The sequence below is a fragment of the Bos taurus genome, chromosome 6 (genome assembly GCF_002263795.3).
Source record: "Bos taurus isolate L1 Dominette 01449 registration number 42190680 breed Hereford chromosome 6, ARS-UCD2.0, whole genome shotgun sequence".
NCBI classification, from domain to species: domain Eukaryota; kingdom Metazoa; phylum Chordata; class Mammalia; order Artiodactyla; family Bovidae; genus Bos; species Bos taurus.
The window spans coordinates 37,166,534-37,182,249 of record NC_037333.1 but is presented as its reverse complement, the minus strand read 5'-3'; the positions used below and the strand labels follow the sequence as shown (position 1 = coordinate 37,182,249).

The window sequence follows — 15,716 nt, the reverse complement described above, 5'->3', positions numbered from 1 at the left end:
TGATTTCCCCTATTATTGATTTTCCTTCTTGCCCAATTTTTGTTCAGAGCTAAATCTTGAATTATGGACTCTGAGTTTGCTTTTCAGAAGAGGCCTCTTCTGAAATGTTCCTTTTCCAAAGGCCCTGCCTGCCCAAGACTATGAACAAAAATGAATGTGGAGCTGGAAGGACCCCCTGCCAATCATTGAGCAAGTCCAGCCCTTTGTTTCGAAGCTGAGGACACTGAGGCCTAGAATCCCAAGCACATGGTCTATTAACTGCCAGAGCCAGAGCCAGCCTGATCCTGGCCACTGTTCATCTCATTATCACACACCTTTCTAAAGCTGTGTTCCCACTGTTTTATAAGAAGCTTCATAAGTACAGATAGAGACTTTTCAGATAGGTACACACTGTACTTACTTATCATCTCTCTTTTTCAGTTTATTAGACTAATTTCACAGCCTCACTGAAAGGCCAGAGCACATTAGGTAACTTTTGAAGAGGCCATAAGTGTAATTTTATATTCATTAACCATTTCTTCTTTTACTTTTTTTTGAAAGGGGTTTATTATTTAATTTGTGCCTGAAATAAATAGTAAATGTTTCGGACTTCTCTGGGAACCAGAGGTTGAGCCCACCTGCCAGTGCAGGAGACACGGGTTCGGTTCCTGGTCTGGGAAGATTCCACATGCCATGAGGCAGCTAAGCCCGAGCACCACAAGAGAAGCCACTGCAGTTAGAAGCCCGCACGCTGCAACTACAGAGTAGCCCCGCTTGCCACAACTAAAGAAGGCCCCCATCAGCAACCAAGACCCAGCTCAGCCTATATATATATTTTTTCTTTTAAATAGTAAATGTTGCAAAATATGCCTCATTCATTTTAAGTGAAATAATGGGGAGCATTGTTTCCACAATGGAATTAGATGCTCTCTCCTCATCTTCATCCTTCACAACTTGTTTCTAGCTACCAGTATCAACCCATCACATTCTATATCTTTTTAAGAGTAAAGTGGTAGTTATCTTTCCCTGAAAAGATGATGGCATATTAAGTTGTTTACTGAATAGTTTTCAAAACCATCTAAGAAAACTTGTTTGTTTTTAGGACACAAGATGATGATACAGCCCAACCCAAAGAAGCCCAACAGAAGCAAGGTTCAGCACACCAGGAATGGTTTACCAAATATTTTTCCTTCTAAACTGATCCTTGGGATTGCATAAAGAGGATATTTGAAAAACATTTCTTTTGAAACACCTGACTGAAGGAATGAACTAAAAAGCCAACCAACCAAATAACTTGCTTGTAACATGATTTACATATATAGCTAAAACAAATTCTTATATTAACATTTCATACTGTTTCATTGTGATAATAAGATGAAACAAGCCAGTGTTGTCAGAAAGCACCCAGAGGGAAATATCATTAATGTTACTGATGACCTGTACATGATATTTCTAGTGTCCATAAGATTGCACACCACCTTGTGGAATATCAGACTTTGTGATTTCCATGGTCTACTTTGAAAGTGGTTTCATTTTTCCCAGGATCTTCACTTTAAAGTGTTTCTATGTAAATAACTCCAAAATGCACACGTAACCTCAATAGGAAGGGGAATAAAACAAAGCTCAGAATAACCAGGAAAGCCAGTTTTTAAAAACCAAACCAAACTACTAGTAATGGACTATAGCAGACATTGGCATAGTTGGATCAAATATTTTGACTTCCTAGGTCCAGGATATGAAGATTACAGAGGGTGTAACACCTACCTCAAAGGGGCTTTTTGAGGTTTAAACAAAATATGGGTAATAATTCTAATCATGAATTGTAATTAAGCTTTGCCAGGATTTTTCTGTGAATAACGGAGCCTGACCCTGTCATACATCTCAACCTCAACGACTGTGGCATCAGCTGGATTGTGACAGTTTCTAGATTATCTGTTCTTTGAAGTCAAAGACCTACTGAACCTATAGTCTTGCCTCGTGGTGTGTTGTTTCCCCATCGCATGGATGCTCAGTAGATTAAAGGGAACTGGGAATGGCCGTTCAGTGCTGACCTTGCTGTCAGTCCATGCTGAGTTGTCTGATCCTCTGATGGAGCACTGCAATTTAACAAACTCAATACAACTTTCAGTGGGAAAAATATATCCTCAATCCTTTGGTGCTGGCCCAGCAGGTGGCCTATAAACAGTTGTCTATTCCATGCACTGTCAAATCTTTGCTCTTTGAATAAAACTTTAAACTGGGCAATAAAAATGGTTGTGACTTGTATTGATTTTTCAGAGGTGAAATTATACAAAGGCTGAACTTGGAAACAGGGAGTTCACATTAACCTCAGTCAGATCATCTCCAATAAAATGTAGCTGCTCATGCACTTGGGTCATTTTGAGAGAAATGCAATTACAACTCAGATTCACAATTTGAAAGTAAATTTACTACCTAATTAAAACATGTAGCCCAATAACATACTTTTTTTAAATGCAAATACTTGTTTCCGTCCGTGTAACATGTCCTGTTACTTTTCAGTATCAAGTATTTTTTAGTTTTATTTCATGCTTAAAGTGAACATTATAGAATAGTGTTTTGTGTTTTAAAAAGAGTACATACAGGTAGTTCTATTTTTGTTGAAGTATTTTCCCATGATGACTAACAAAGGAGGCTATTTAATTCAGCATAACATATGCTACAGAGATAGAATTTTATTGAGTCCCCACATCAGTTTTAACTCGTTGCATGTGACTTAAAGATCATGCTAAATTTTAAGATTATACACAAATAATTATCTTTGCTAAGTACATCTTGGCATGCATCTATCATTTTTTCTTTAGGATATATTCCTTGAGTATTGAAATAAAGCATCAAAGGATATGCCTAGGCTTTCTGTGTAATACTACCAAATTACCAAAAATTTCTAGCAATTTACACCTTCACCAGCAGGGAATGAAATTCTACCTCTCTGTACCCTAGATAATATTGATAGATAATATTAGAGATAATGGGGATGACTTGGAGGTTAACAGCAGACATGAAGAGAAATGAACTGATTCAGAATTGACGTAGGAGGAAAAACAGGGTATCTCTTTAGGCTATATTATAACAGAGAGGAGGAATTAATGTATTCCTGGAACAAACCTGGAAAGGAACATTTCCCAGTTGCCAACTGCTTCTTAGCTGGGGGAGAAAAGAGTGAAGCTGTGCAACCAGCAGCTGCACACTGCACACCTGAGCCCTTAGTGCTCCAGTATCAGTGCAACAGCAGGTGCAACTGAGGCTACTTGCTACATACTCGGTCTCCAGCCTCTGCCTGGATTCTGCAAGGGCAAGTCTGGAAAAGTAAACAGAGCTATGACTGGGACCAGTTTCCTAGCATCCTTCAGGTTTCTAAGAAGAGCACTAATCTCCACCATCATCCCCAAGGTGCAACGCTGGTTTTGATCTGCTGCCTCCAACTAGCTCCTCAGCTGTCTGTTCTCCCCCTGCAGGGGATGCTCCAGGAACTCATAGAGGCCTTTGAGTATTAAACAGTTATTCTGTCATTGTCCCTTTGCTGAGTCGAGACAGTGGAGTGTTAACCAGCCAATTCCACCGTTCTTATATGCAACATTGAATCTGTGCATTGACAAAAGTTCCCTTCCACTGGGAAACTTGCCCAGGGAAGCACTGGTAAAATCCTCAATGAGGCCACCCTCTTGTGCTGGTAACTGGAACTCACATCCCACTCAGGATGGATCTTCCTGCCAGTTGGACAGTGAGTGAGCCAGTCTCCAGCCTCCCCCGCTGTCGATTCTCTCAGACTGTGCTCACAGCAGCATGTCAGTCAGGCCCTCCAGGAGGCATACACTGAGACAGCTGGAGGAGCAAAGACCACCAGAAACCTAGCTATAGTTGAATGAGTTGGGTTTTTTATTTGTTGGAACAGAGGGAGAATGTCCATCATGAAGAATCATGGGGCTTCTCAGAAAGTGTTTCAGAAAGATCCTATTGTAAGATTTTGGCACTGGATAATTTCAAGGAGATTCTAAAAGAGCAGGGCTTCATTCCAAATTGGATGCTGTCAGAAAGCAGAGGAAACTCTATGACCGGATCTTATCTTACTCCAGTAGTCATATACAGATGTGAGAGCTGGACCATAAAGAGAGCTGTGTGCTAAAGAACTGATGCTTTCAAAGTTTGGTGCTGGAGAAGACTTTTGAGAGTCTCCTCGACAGCAAGGAGATCAAACCAATCAATCCTAAAGGAAATCAACCCTGATTATTCATTGGAAGGACTGATGCTGAAGTTGAAACTCCAATACTTTGGCCACCTAATGTGAATATCTGACTCATTGGAAAAGACCCTGATGCTGGGAAAGAGTGAAGGCAGGAGGAGAAAGGGATGACAGAGGATGAGATGGTTGGATGGCATCATCAACTCAATGGACAGGAGTTTGAGCAAACTCCAGGAGATAGTGAAGAACAAGCAAGCCTGATATGCTGCAGTCCATGAGGTCGCAAAGAGTTGGACATGACTTAGCCACTGAACAACAACAGTGAAGGCCGACTAGAGATAAATGGCTGCAAATGGTTAAAAAATAAAGTTGCAGTCACTTTGTTTTTAAGCCAGGACAATGTTTGGTATTTGAGGGGTGGCAGTGTGACCTTTCTTTTTTCCTGTGCTTATACAGAGTTGTGAAGTGGTTTGTTTTACTCTAACATGGTCTCAGAGCAGCTTTGTCTAGGAGGCTGGTTCCCTTAGACTGCTTCTGTCTCACAGGAGAATAACACAGCCCAGCAGTGCTGAATCAGTGTCTGATGTCAGGGCCAAGTCTCCCAGTGTCTCAGGAGAAACACCTGTGTTGAATTAAGGGGAGGAGGCAGGAGGCAGGAAAAGGCTTCATATTTTGATACAGAGTTGACACCTGTAGAGAGAGCCAAGGAAGATTTGGGCAAGAAGCTTAGATAGCAGGAGAGTTAGGAGAAAAAGCCTTGGTCAGGCTGAGGAGCTTCAGAGCAAGGACTGACTGCCCATTAAAGAAGTCTGTGTTGGGCAGAAATAACGTGGCTCCACTACCCCACCACGCCTGTCATATCCGGGAAGAGCAAGGCCTTTGAGAAAACTGAGCAGGGCTCCTTCGTGGCCTCCAGAGGCCCGTGACCAAACCCTTAGGAATGTCGACATTTATAGGCTGGGCAGAAGAGGAAAGAGAAAAGTTAAGATGTGTTAAAGAGAATGAGTTCAAAAAAAAGATGATCAAGTGTCAAAGTGAAGCAGGTGAGAGTATGTGGAGGAGCTGGAGACCGAATGAGGGGCCAGGCAACCGGGTGGTGCTCAAGTATCACGAAGGGAATGCTGAAGATGGGAGACCAAGAACACTGAGCTGCAGGGAGTGACCTGCAGACCAGAGCCCCCAACGGGTTAAATCCAGCAGAAGGCAACTGGCCTGGCCTCACATCACTTGAGGAAAGCCTTGTCTTACACAGTGTAAATGCTTCAGCAGATAGAACAGGAAGGGAATAAAGATGCCCTCAAAATGTGGGTGGGTCTGTCATCCCTTGAGAGAAGGTGAGAGAAATCCCAGCTGATACCTCATTATTTTCTGCTCGAAGGAGGCGGCATCCTAGAGGGTATTCTGTGTTAGGTGACCAGCAAAATACATCACGAAAAATGAAAAAGATATTTAGTGAAATGTTATTGACAGAAAACTTTTTGAATTTAGTAAAGAAATCGTAATAACTGGTACACACATTAATTCAAAATATTTTTAGTAAGCACCAAATAGAACAGTTTCTGAACTTTTCACTAAGAACCTCTTCATTACTGAAAGAATGTCTAAAATGTTATCGGTTAGGTTTTTAATCAAGAAATCTAAAGCTGCCAATCAGAGTTTCTGACTGGCATAAGGTGATCAGGTTAACAACCTTGAAATCAGATAATGTGATTAAAAACAACTTTTAAAAGCTTTACCTATACACTCTGACTGAAGGAATTCATTGGCCTCAGGCTATGTACCATACACGAAAGCACAGGAAAACAAGTACTACGTATAAAAAATAACACATGGTCCCTCTGTATTCAGAGGGGAATAATGCCTACTTTTCATGAGAACAAAGAGACAGATCACTAACCCCAGAGGGAGAACCAAGCAACGCTGGCAGAAGAAACAAGAGGTCCTGTGTCCTGGGGATGTGATGGAGGGCCTTCAGAGGCTGTGGAGACCAGGTGGCATCCAGGCCAGACAGAAACTTGAGTGGATGTCAAGGTGGGTGGGGCGGGGCCTTCAAGACCAGAGAAAACAAAGTCAGCCAAGACACTGAGTCACAGAAGTACTGCCTGTTCAGAATACAGTGCTGCACGGGTTGTGGGTGATAGGGTGTAATCTAATAAGGGACTGTAAACAACAGAGAAAGGAAAGCCTTATCTAAGGAGACAGGGCACAATGCTGGTTTGTATTTCTCAACAACAGTTCAACAGAGAAACTGAGATGGCCTTTGTGGCCAACAGAGGGTTAGGTATCTTCCCAACACCGAGTCTCCTATGCACCCTGCAGCCCACCTCCCACTTCAAGGTCCTAGTCCTTTGGAATCAACAGCATTAGCAAGAACCTTTGTTAATAAAAAAATCTGCTCCAAAAGAGCAGAACACACAAAACTTAAAACTCAAGAGATGATCACAGCAAGTTCATATTCACCAATGCCTCTGTTGAGAGCAGGGTCCACTGTGTTAAACTGATTCATTATTGCAGAAGTGAACATCACTGGCATTATCACTGCTCCCACCACTGCACCCCAAAGGTAAATAAACACTACACAAAAGATAAACTTACCCCAAATAAAAGTCAACATTAATTTAAGGATACTACCGGATTTCTAAAGCATCAGGTTACTGCAGTACATTAACAGTCACTACACTAAGCTACGATATTATAATCCTCTTCCTCTTCTGATCTATTTATAAAATATTCTCACTGTGAGGCTCTGGAAGTTTTACACTGTGCATTAGACTCCTCTTCTTGAGGTAGTTCAAAGTCTTGAAAAACAGAAAAGTTGCATATTTTTATATACTGCCATTGAACAGTAAATTATCACAAAAGCCTACAACCAAAATCCTCATCATCTGATATGCGCTCAGATCATATCATACAAACTAATCTAAAACTGGAAATACAGAGAGATTGAGTCATACAAAAATAAAAACAATATAAAAGCAAGCATTAAAAAAAAACAACATAAAAGAAATCGGTAAATAGCATCACACTAACAGTCTTAAACTTTGCTAAAGACAATATACTTGGTTTACCACAGCAATAAGCATTTTATAAAGTACTCAAGAAATAACACTTACAAAAATAGGGGGAAAATTTTAGGTGAGAGCACAAAACAAAAATCATCTCATTCTCTGGCAAAGAGTTCTCCCAAAATGTCAAGTCTACAAGAAGAGATGTTTAGTGAAACAGTGTTTGAGCTGACTCCGGCACCAGCTAGTGTTTGGGTGCCTTTCCTCAGGTTTGCTTCATTGGTGCAGGGATATTTGCAGACGCCTGCTCAAGGTAGGCCAGGGAACCCTGGGGGATGTCGGCTGGCTTTTTGTGCTGCATGTTGATGTCCTCCAGCACCTGCTGCCAATGTCTTAGTTTTGTCAAGTGCTTCTGGACCAGAGCATCCTTTCGCTGTAATTCATTCCTTAGTTCTGAGACATCCTACAAATGAAAGCAATCAAAGCAATAAAGTCAGAGCAAACTCATGAAAAATGAATGTAATTCCTGATTAGTTAACAGCGCTAAGAAGTAAATTCAAAACAGAATCAACTAAGCCATACTAGGCCGATTACTCTGCTTAGCTGCATAATTGAATAACCCAAAGCAACTGTTTCCACGAAAGATGCCTGCTTAACACTGAGTTACTTCTAATTCATGTTCTTTTAATAAGTAATACAACAAGTCACAAAATTCCAAAGTACCAAAGGGCAGCCAAAAAAAAAATCAGTCTCTTTTTTATCCTGGCCTCTGGGCACCCAACATTTCTATATCCAAAGCCTACTGTGAGAAGAATCTAAACACTTGAGGATCTGAAACACATATTAACTGTTTTAAAAGAATTCACAGCTACCATTCTATCATTTCAGATTATGAAGTAGTAAACCCTAATTTTTAAGAGTTTTTTTAATGAATAACAGTATTAAAATTCTGTATTAAGACCTGGCCTTGAACATACGTATCACTCAGGTATTCAAATCAGGAAATGATTTCATATGGTGAATTACAGGAATATCATCTTCTTACCATTCACCTTCTTAATAGCTGGTATCAAAGAATAAAAACATTTTGACTGATTGCTCAGCTTGTGGGAGAAGTTACTTTAAAAATTATTAGAAAATAATGATTCTAATTTAGTTTTTTCCATTGAAGGAATTGCTGTTCGGGGCAAGAAGATTCTTCTCTTCCACACTGCAGGGAGCAGACCCTGGCCCAACCCACAAAATGCCATTAATGACAACCTCAATATATTTCCAAGATTCTGGTTTCAAACAACTGAGATAAATGAAGTCTTGAGTTTCAAGGAGCCTGGAACGAACACTGACTTTTTGATTCCTTGAACAAAATTGCCTAGAATCCTTCCTGTATATAAGGCACCAGGGACACAGACTAGTTTCTGTCCAACATGAGCTTATCATCTACATTAATGGCTTCTCAACATTTTCAAGCAGTAGAACTTTTTTTTTTAAAGAAAAATCTTCCACAGAAACTAATGTATGAAACAAGTAAAGGCTGTTCTGTTTGAAGCCCTGCTTTCCACCCCCACCCCTAAGGTCCAGGTTGTCATGAACACTGACAACCAACATTTTACACTCAAGCTATGAAGCCCCACTGTAACTAGTTGGCAAATGGAGCACCTCAGTTTAAGTGTAAATGGAATTTTGACAACATTTGTTCTTCCTTAAACTTGGGAAGAAAGCTGAGCTTATACCTCTTTGATAACTTGCTCTGGTTTCTGGACAGATAACTGCAATCTTTTTTGTAGGAAAAAACATTCTGTCTGTCTTGCAATATCCAGGAATTTCTGGATACACTGGTCAACACCTTAAAAAAAAAAAAAGACCAAAATATTAAATTAAGAAAAACACTAGACACACATATCTCTCTCATAAATGAACAGTCAGAATATCAGATGGGATCAGGGGTTCTAATCTTGCTCACAGCAATAATATTGACCACCAACCTCCTATGTAACCAACATTAAATAGCAGATAATCTGTGCATTTATCAAGTGAATAAGAGACCTACCAACAGTACAAAGTTCTTCCAAAGAAAGACAATGCAGAGATCCGGCAATTAACAACCCATTGACCAGGGACATATAAATGTCTTTCGTTACCCAAATGTTATTGACCAGAGATGTTTCAGTCTTCGCTTACATAACAAAACACCAGCCACACACATTCATTTCTGTGAAAACCCTCTGGTCAGTAATGTGTTAACATCACGATTTCCAGTTGAAATTAAACATTTAAAACACAGTACAAAGACATCAAAAGTACCTCTCTGGGGACAGAACTTGGGACGAGGAGGGGGAAGCACAAAACTCAGTTCTTTAAAAGCAGTACACACTATTGGCCTTCTCTGTCTTGGTATCAACATGAAAAGCTCATTGATTTTAAGTGGTTCATTATGAGTGACATGAACAAAAATCAGCAGTATATAGATTGACTACACAAATCTTATTCCTGGAAAAGTTCTCTCAGGATACAGCAGGATTGAAACATACCAAATGTAAAATCAGCAATGAGGGAATTCTTACCAGTTCGAATTTCTTCCTGATCTGTACCATTGACATAATCTTGACTCACCAGAGAAGCAAAGCAAGCCTGTGTGATCAAAATATCACAAAAGAAAAAAAATGTCATTCACACATCAAGAATCTTACTCTAGAGTAAGAAATAACTTCTCCTGATGTCCTTCAATTAGTTGACAGCTTCTGGGTTTGCATACCAAATGACAAGATATTGTATCAATGAAGAAACTTGGTAAACTGAGATCGGGCCCACAGAGGAAGCCGGTATTTGCAGGCACCCCTATCTGGTCTCTCTCCCACTGCTGCTCCTTTCCCGGCTATCTCATTCCACACAAAGGTCTGGATCCCTACTCCAGTCCCATTTGTAGCCCCTCCCTCTGATGCTTACATGACACGTATCATCACACATCCAGGAATCACATCAATTGTCACCTCCTCAGAGGCTATCCCTGTCTACTCTTTCAAAATGGTGTCCCTCCTGCTCATGCTCCAACCTCAAGCCCTGCTTTATTGTTTTTAACTTGGTTAACTGATATTGTGCCATTCTCTCAGTTCATTATTAGCTGTGCCTCACTAGCAGCTGGGAATTTTGCCTGTCTTACTGTTTGGCACAATGTGGATGCTCAATAAATACATGTTACTGACTGATTGGACAGCCTAAGAGAAAGTGGTGTTATATGAACAAACAAGTCCCAGTAAAGAAACATGGATCTAGGCGCACAGGAGTTCTGTGGAAGGGTAACTCTCAGGAAATGGACAAAGAAGGGCCATCACAGTACAGAAAGGCCAAAAAGAGAACCAGATGGGAGCTGGGGTGGGGATAGGGGGCTGAGGAAGAGAAATCTCAAACCTCAGGAAAGCACGGACCTAGTTTGCTAGTAAGCATATTACACTAGGTGCAGGTGTGAGGCAGGCAAGTCTAGGTTCAAATTTAGGCCATCAACCAAATGTGAGAGCCTTTCCCCTGCCTGCAGTTACCCTTCAGAAAAATCAAAGGATTTCTCCAGGGAAAATCCTCTAACAATCAAGAAATTGGAAAAACAGACTGCCCATTCTGTGTATTACTTTGAAAGGTGACCCCTACTGGATTTGGGATGTAGCAGGCATGCACGTGCTTTGTGAAACGTGTGGCTACTGGAAAACATCTCATCCAGGAAGCCAGCCAGTCACAAGCTGGCAAAGAAAGCTGGGGCTGCTCCTTCAGAGTCAGCAAAGCCACCAGAGAGGACGGGAGGAAAACTCATCTCAGGAATTTTAGTTTCCTCTGTCCCTTTTAAAAAATATAAATAAATAAATAGATAAATAAAACATAATACACATACGAATATTTAGCTGATGAAAATAAAAACACTAACTTAAAAAGGTATCTGTATCCCATGTTCATTGCAGTATTTATTCACAATAGCCGAGACATATAGAAACGACCCAAGTGTCCATCAATGGATGAATGAGCAAAGAAGTTATGGCATACACACTGAAATATCATTCAGTCATAAAAAAGGACCCAATCTTGCCATTTGTGACATGGATGGACCTCGAGGGTGTAAGTCAGCTGGAGAAAAACAAATACTGTATGATCTCACTTATATATGGACCGTAAAAACACCACCACCACCAATAAAACCAAGCTCATAGATATACAGAACAGATTGGTGGTTGCCAGAGACAGGTGATGAGATAAGTGAAATGGGTGAAAGCTAAAAGGCAGGAACTTCCAGTTATAAATTTAAGTCATGGGGATTTCCCTCCTGGCTCAGTGGTAAAGAATTCACCTGCCAATCTGGGGGACATGGGTCTGAGCTCTGGTCTGGGAAGGTCCCAAGTGCCATGGGACACCTAAGCCTGTGCGCCACAACTACTGAGCCCATGCACCCCATCTACTCAAGCACGCAGGCCTAGAACCGGTGCTCCACAGTAAGAGAAACCACAGCAATGAGAAGTTTGCACACCCCAACTAGAGAGCAGCCCCTGCTCCCCACAACTGGAAAAGGCTGTGCGAAGCAATGAAGACCTGAGGAGACCCTGTGAAGTCATAAACGAACAAATAAATCTTTAAAAATAGATAAACAAATCATGGGTATGGGATGTACAGAGTAATTAAAAAAAAATTTTTGTAACTATGTATGGTGACAGATATTAACTAGACTTACTGTGGTGATCACTGTAATACATACAAATATCCAATTGTGTTGTACATCTGAAACTAGTATATGTTGATTATACTTCAATTTAAAAAAAGAAAGAGAAAAATCTCCCAGGCTGGTGAGGCACTGATGACCCCAACTATATCCAAGTTGTAGTTGTATATGGATGTGGGAGGGAGGAAACATTACATATTTATATAATTACCATTTGGGGCAATATTTGGATGACACACCATCTATTACTATTCTGACTTAAAACTTGTCATATGCAACCAAAGTGAACATGAGTTTCAGCAAAACTCAAAGTCTGGGTCACCTCTGCCTCTCTCTCTTTACCCCCCAGCTTTCCTCCTCCTCCCTCAGTCCTTAGTACCAACCTCCCCTACTGTAACTTTTAAATAACTCCATATCAGCTCCAAGAGACCCACTATCTCAGGACCCTTTAAGGGTGGAGCCCAATGGAAAGGACACAGGACATAATGATGGACACTGCAGTCTAGAGAGGATGAGCACGTAACACGCAGGAACGCAGGAAAGGATATTCAAGGACGGGACCAAGGATGGAGTGAGACAGGAAGAACCTATTGAGAACCAAGAAGTGTCCCCCGATTGGGTACAGACAAACTTCCAGTCTGCGTGCCTCCAGAAACGTCAAGATGACGCATATTCGCCAGCCTGAGCTTGCGTGCTAAGTCGCTTCAGTATTGTCCGACTCTGTGCGACCCTATGGACACGTAGCCTGCCAGGTTCCTCTGTCCATGGGATTCTCCAGGCAGCCTACTAGAGGAGAATTCCGGCCACGACTCGATGTGGCCGGACTAAAGCAAGTGACCTACGCTCTCTGAACCCGGTTTCCTTATTTGTAAGCGGGTGGAGATATCGCTGAAACAGATAACCTGCGCACGCGCAGCATGCCTTTCGGGGGCGGGGAGGCTGGGAACACAAACGCCCACGTCTCATCTTACCTCGAAAGATGACTCCAACTCGTCCACCAAGGTACTGTTAGAAGTTCTCGGAACGCCTGGCGTGGCCTGAAGAAGCGAAGCCTGGCCCAAGAGCCCAGGCGGAGGTTGTGGAGGTCCGGGTGGCTGTCCAGAGAACATGCCGCCCAGTGGAGCTGCCATTTTTAAAATGGCGGGTGCCTGGAGCTGTGTTCCGCTGGTCACGTGACGTAACTGGTCATGCGACAGTGTCGGGGCGTGTTGGCGTCTGTTGGATGCCCGGGAAACCGTTCGTTTGGTGCTTTGTTTCCAGCCTCACAGGCAACCTGGCTTTTACTTTAACCTTGAGAATTGAAGGCTAGGATTTAACATAGTTGTGTGGAGAGGAGAATCAGTAAGTTCAGCGGAGCGCGTCCTCCTGCGGAGTCAGGTATTCCTGTACCAGTCCCGCCTTCGCTCTCAACTGCTGAAATTGCTTTGGCCCTGGCGCTTTCTCTGGGCTCAGTTTTACCCATTGGTAGAACGGAGGTGCGCATTCATCCCGCAGACATTTATTGAGAGTTTCACTGTGTGCCACTTACTAATCCAGTCACTGGGGATGTAGCGGGAATAAACTGGAAAAATATCCCCTGAATTCCTTCTGGGGAGATACAGGTAACAAAACGACTTAACATTGTTGAGACCCCCCTGTCTATGTGCTAGGCGCTATTTGCTTTAGATATTTATGGTTACATTAAATAAAGTCACTATGCTAGTTTTTTTAAAACATTTGCTTATTCATCTTTTCAGAAGCTAAATACTTTTTCACTATATTTAACTTTATGGTTATCCAGTTCATTTGTTGAGTCATCTGTGAATCAGGTTCTATTTAATGATCTGGGGGTTACAGTAATCACCCCAACTTTCTGCTTTCGGAGACTTTACTGTTGCTTTGTGGGAGAGAGACGGATAAGCATGTACATATATAGAGTGATATCATGTAGAGATAATTGTCAAGAAGGAAACTAAAGGTCAGTAAGGGGATGACTCCCTGGAGCATGGCAACTCACTCCAGTATTCTTGCCTGGAGAATCCCCATGGATAGACACGCCTGGCGGGCTACAGCCCATGGGGTGACAAAGAGTCGGACAAGACTAAAGCAGCTTGGCATAGCAAGGCACAATCCTAAAACATTTTTGAGGACTCCAGATGTTTTTGTTTACATGAGGTATATTGGGCAATATTTACCTATTAAAAAGGTAAGCATTAAAATGGAGACTTTAAAAATATATATTGGTGTAAAAATAAGCCTATTATATGATAACTAATGTTCTAACTTAAAATGTAACCATTTTATAAAACCAAAAATAGAATGGAAACATTTTGCATTTTACTCTTGGGTTTCCAATGGCCATTAGGGCTACTTGAAGTCTAGATTTCTTAACTTCGGCTATCTTTTAACACTATTGTGTTCTAAACCACTTCTCTCTTGGATTTGCTGCTGTCTGAAGCCACGCCTATCTGCAAGCCATGCCTTGTCCTTAGTGATTCAGATGCAGATTACACCACCTGTCTCTGAAGTTTTATGGATCTGCCAAGGTTTTCTGAATATTTGGTAGCCAGATGCACCAGCAATGAGAACTAAATTTCATCTCAGCCAGATTAGGTAAGCACAGGAATCCAGGAATATGGTCATTCTGTTTGTATCCCACACACTAGTAAACACAAGAGTTCTTTTTTTTTTTTTTTTTAATTTATAAAAAGTTGTATTAACAAAAATTCTATTTTTTAATTTATATTCTTTTATTTATAAAAAGCCTTTGACAGGCTTCTATCAAATCCCAACTTGGTCTTCTGAATCACATAGAAGAAATCTAAATGTTTTTACTTTCACAAGCCAGTAGTTCCCCTTCATCATTTCCATCTTTCCTGCTCAAGTAGCTTCTGGACATGGATGCCCAGAGAAACCTGTTAACACACTATTCCTAATTTTAATCAAATTTAAATTCATGTTATTAACATGGCTATGCATATCCCTTTCTATAAGCCAGTTTAGACACATTATACCCATTTACATAATATAAAGGCAGAGCACTTAAGATTTGATGAGTTTGAACTGTGGTTGCTCCCTTGGACAGCAAGATCAAACCAGTCAATCCTAAAGGAAATTAACCCTGAATATTCACTGGCAGATCTGATGCCGAAGCTCCAATACTTGGCCACCTGATGCGATGAGCCAACTCATTAGAAAAGACCCTGATGTTGGAGAAGATTGAAGATAGAAGAGGGGTAACAGGATGAGATGGTTGGATGGCATCATTGACTCAACAGACATGAATTTGAGCAAATTCTGACTGAACAACAACCAGCATCCATTTACATATCAAGTTTTTAAAATACTGAGTTCAGTTCAGTTGTTCAGTCGTGTCCGACTCTTTGTGACCCTATGAATCGCAGCACGCCAGGCCTCCCTGTCCATCACCATCTCCCGGACTTCACTCAAACTCATGTCCATCGAGTCGGTGATGCCATCCAGCCATCTCATCCTCTGTCATCCCTTTCTCCTCCTGTCCCCAATCCCTCCCATCATTAGAGTCTTTTCCAATGAGTCAGCTCTTCGCATGAGGTGGGCAAAGTACTGGAGTTTCAGCTTCAGCATCAGTCCTTCCAGTGAACACCCAGGACTGATCTCCTTTAGAATGGACTGGTTGGATCTCCTTGCAGTCCAAGGGACTTTCAAGATTCTCAAAATGACTCCAATTAGAGAGCTTTCTTCTAAATCTGCACAAATGGAATTTTGATTGGTTGAAGTTCCAGATGGTGGAAGTAGTCTACCCATTGACAGTTTCTTTTATGGCCCTCTTATTTCAATTATTTCAAATAAATTCCACATCCATTCAAGTCCCAGAAGT

At 41.4% G+C, this 15,716-nt stretch overlaps 2 protein-coding genes across 3 annotated transcripts in view; one reads left to right on the top strand and one right to left on the bottom strand.

Moving 5' to 3' along the window:
- The window catches only part of FAM184B (family with sequence similarity 184 member B), a 123,489-nt gene extending 119,304 nt beyond the window's left edge, over positions 1–4,185 (top strand). For both annotated transcript variants that reach the window (XM_005207820.5, XM_002688146.7), the window contains one exon: positions 1,082–4,185. In XM_005207820.5, the coding sequence (XP_005207877.1) occupies positions 1,082–1,175 (94 nt within the window). In that variant the 3' untranslated portion in view covers positions 1,176–4,185. The remainder of the gene's footprint in view (positions 1–1,081) is intronic.
- A 3,038-nt stretch (positions 4,186–7,223) lies between these two features.
- On the bottom strand, positions 7,224–13,034 carry MED28 (mediator complex subunit 28). The gene is given in 4 exon segments (NM_001038538.1): positions 7,224–7,648; positions 8,916–9,028; positions 9,747–9,813; positions 12,850–13,034. Coding segments are annotated over 4 exon segments (537 nt in total). The 5' UTR covers positions 13,009–13,034; the 3' UTR covers positions 7,224–7,450.
- Positions 13,035–15,716: the final 2,682 nt, after the last annotated feature.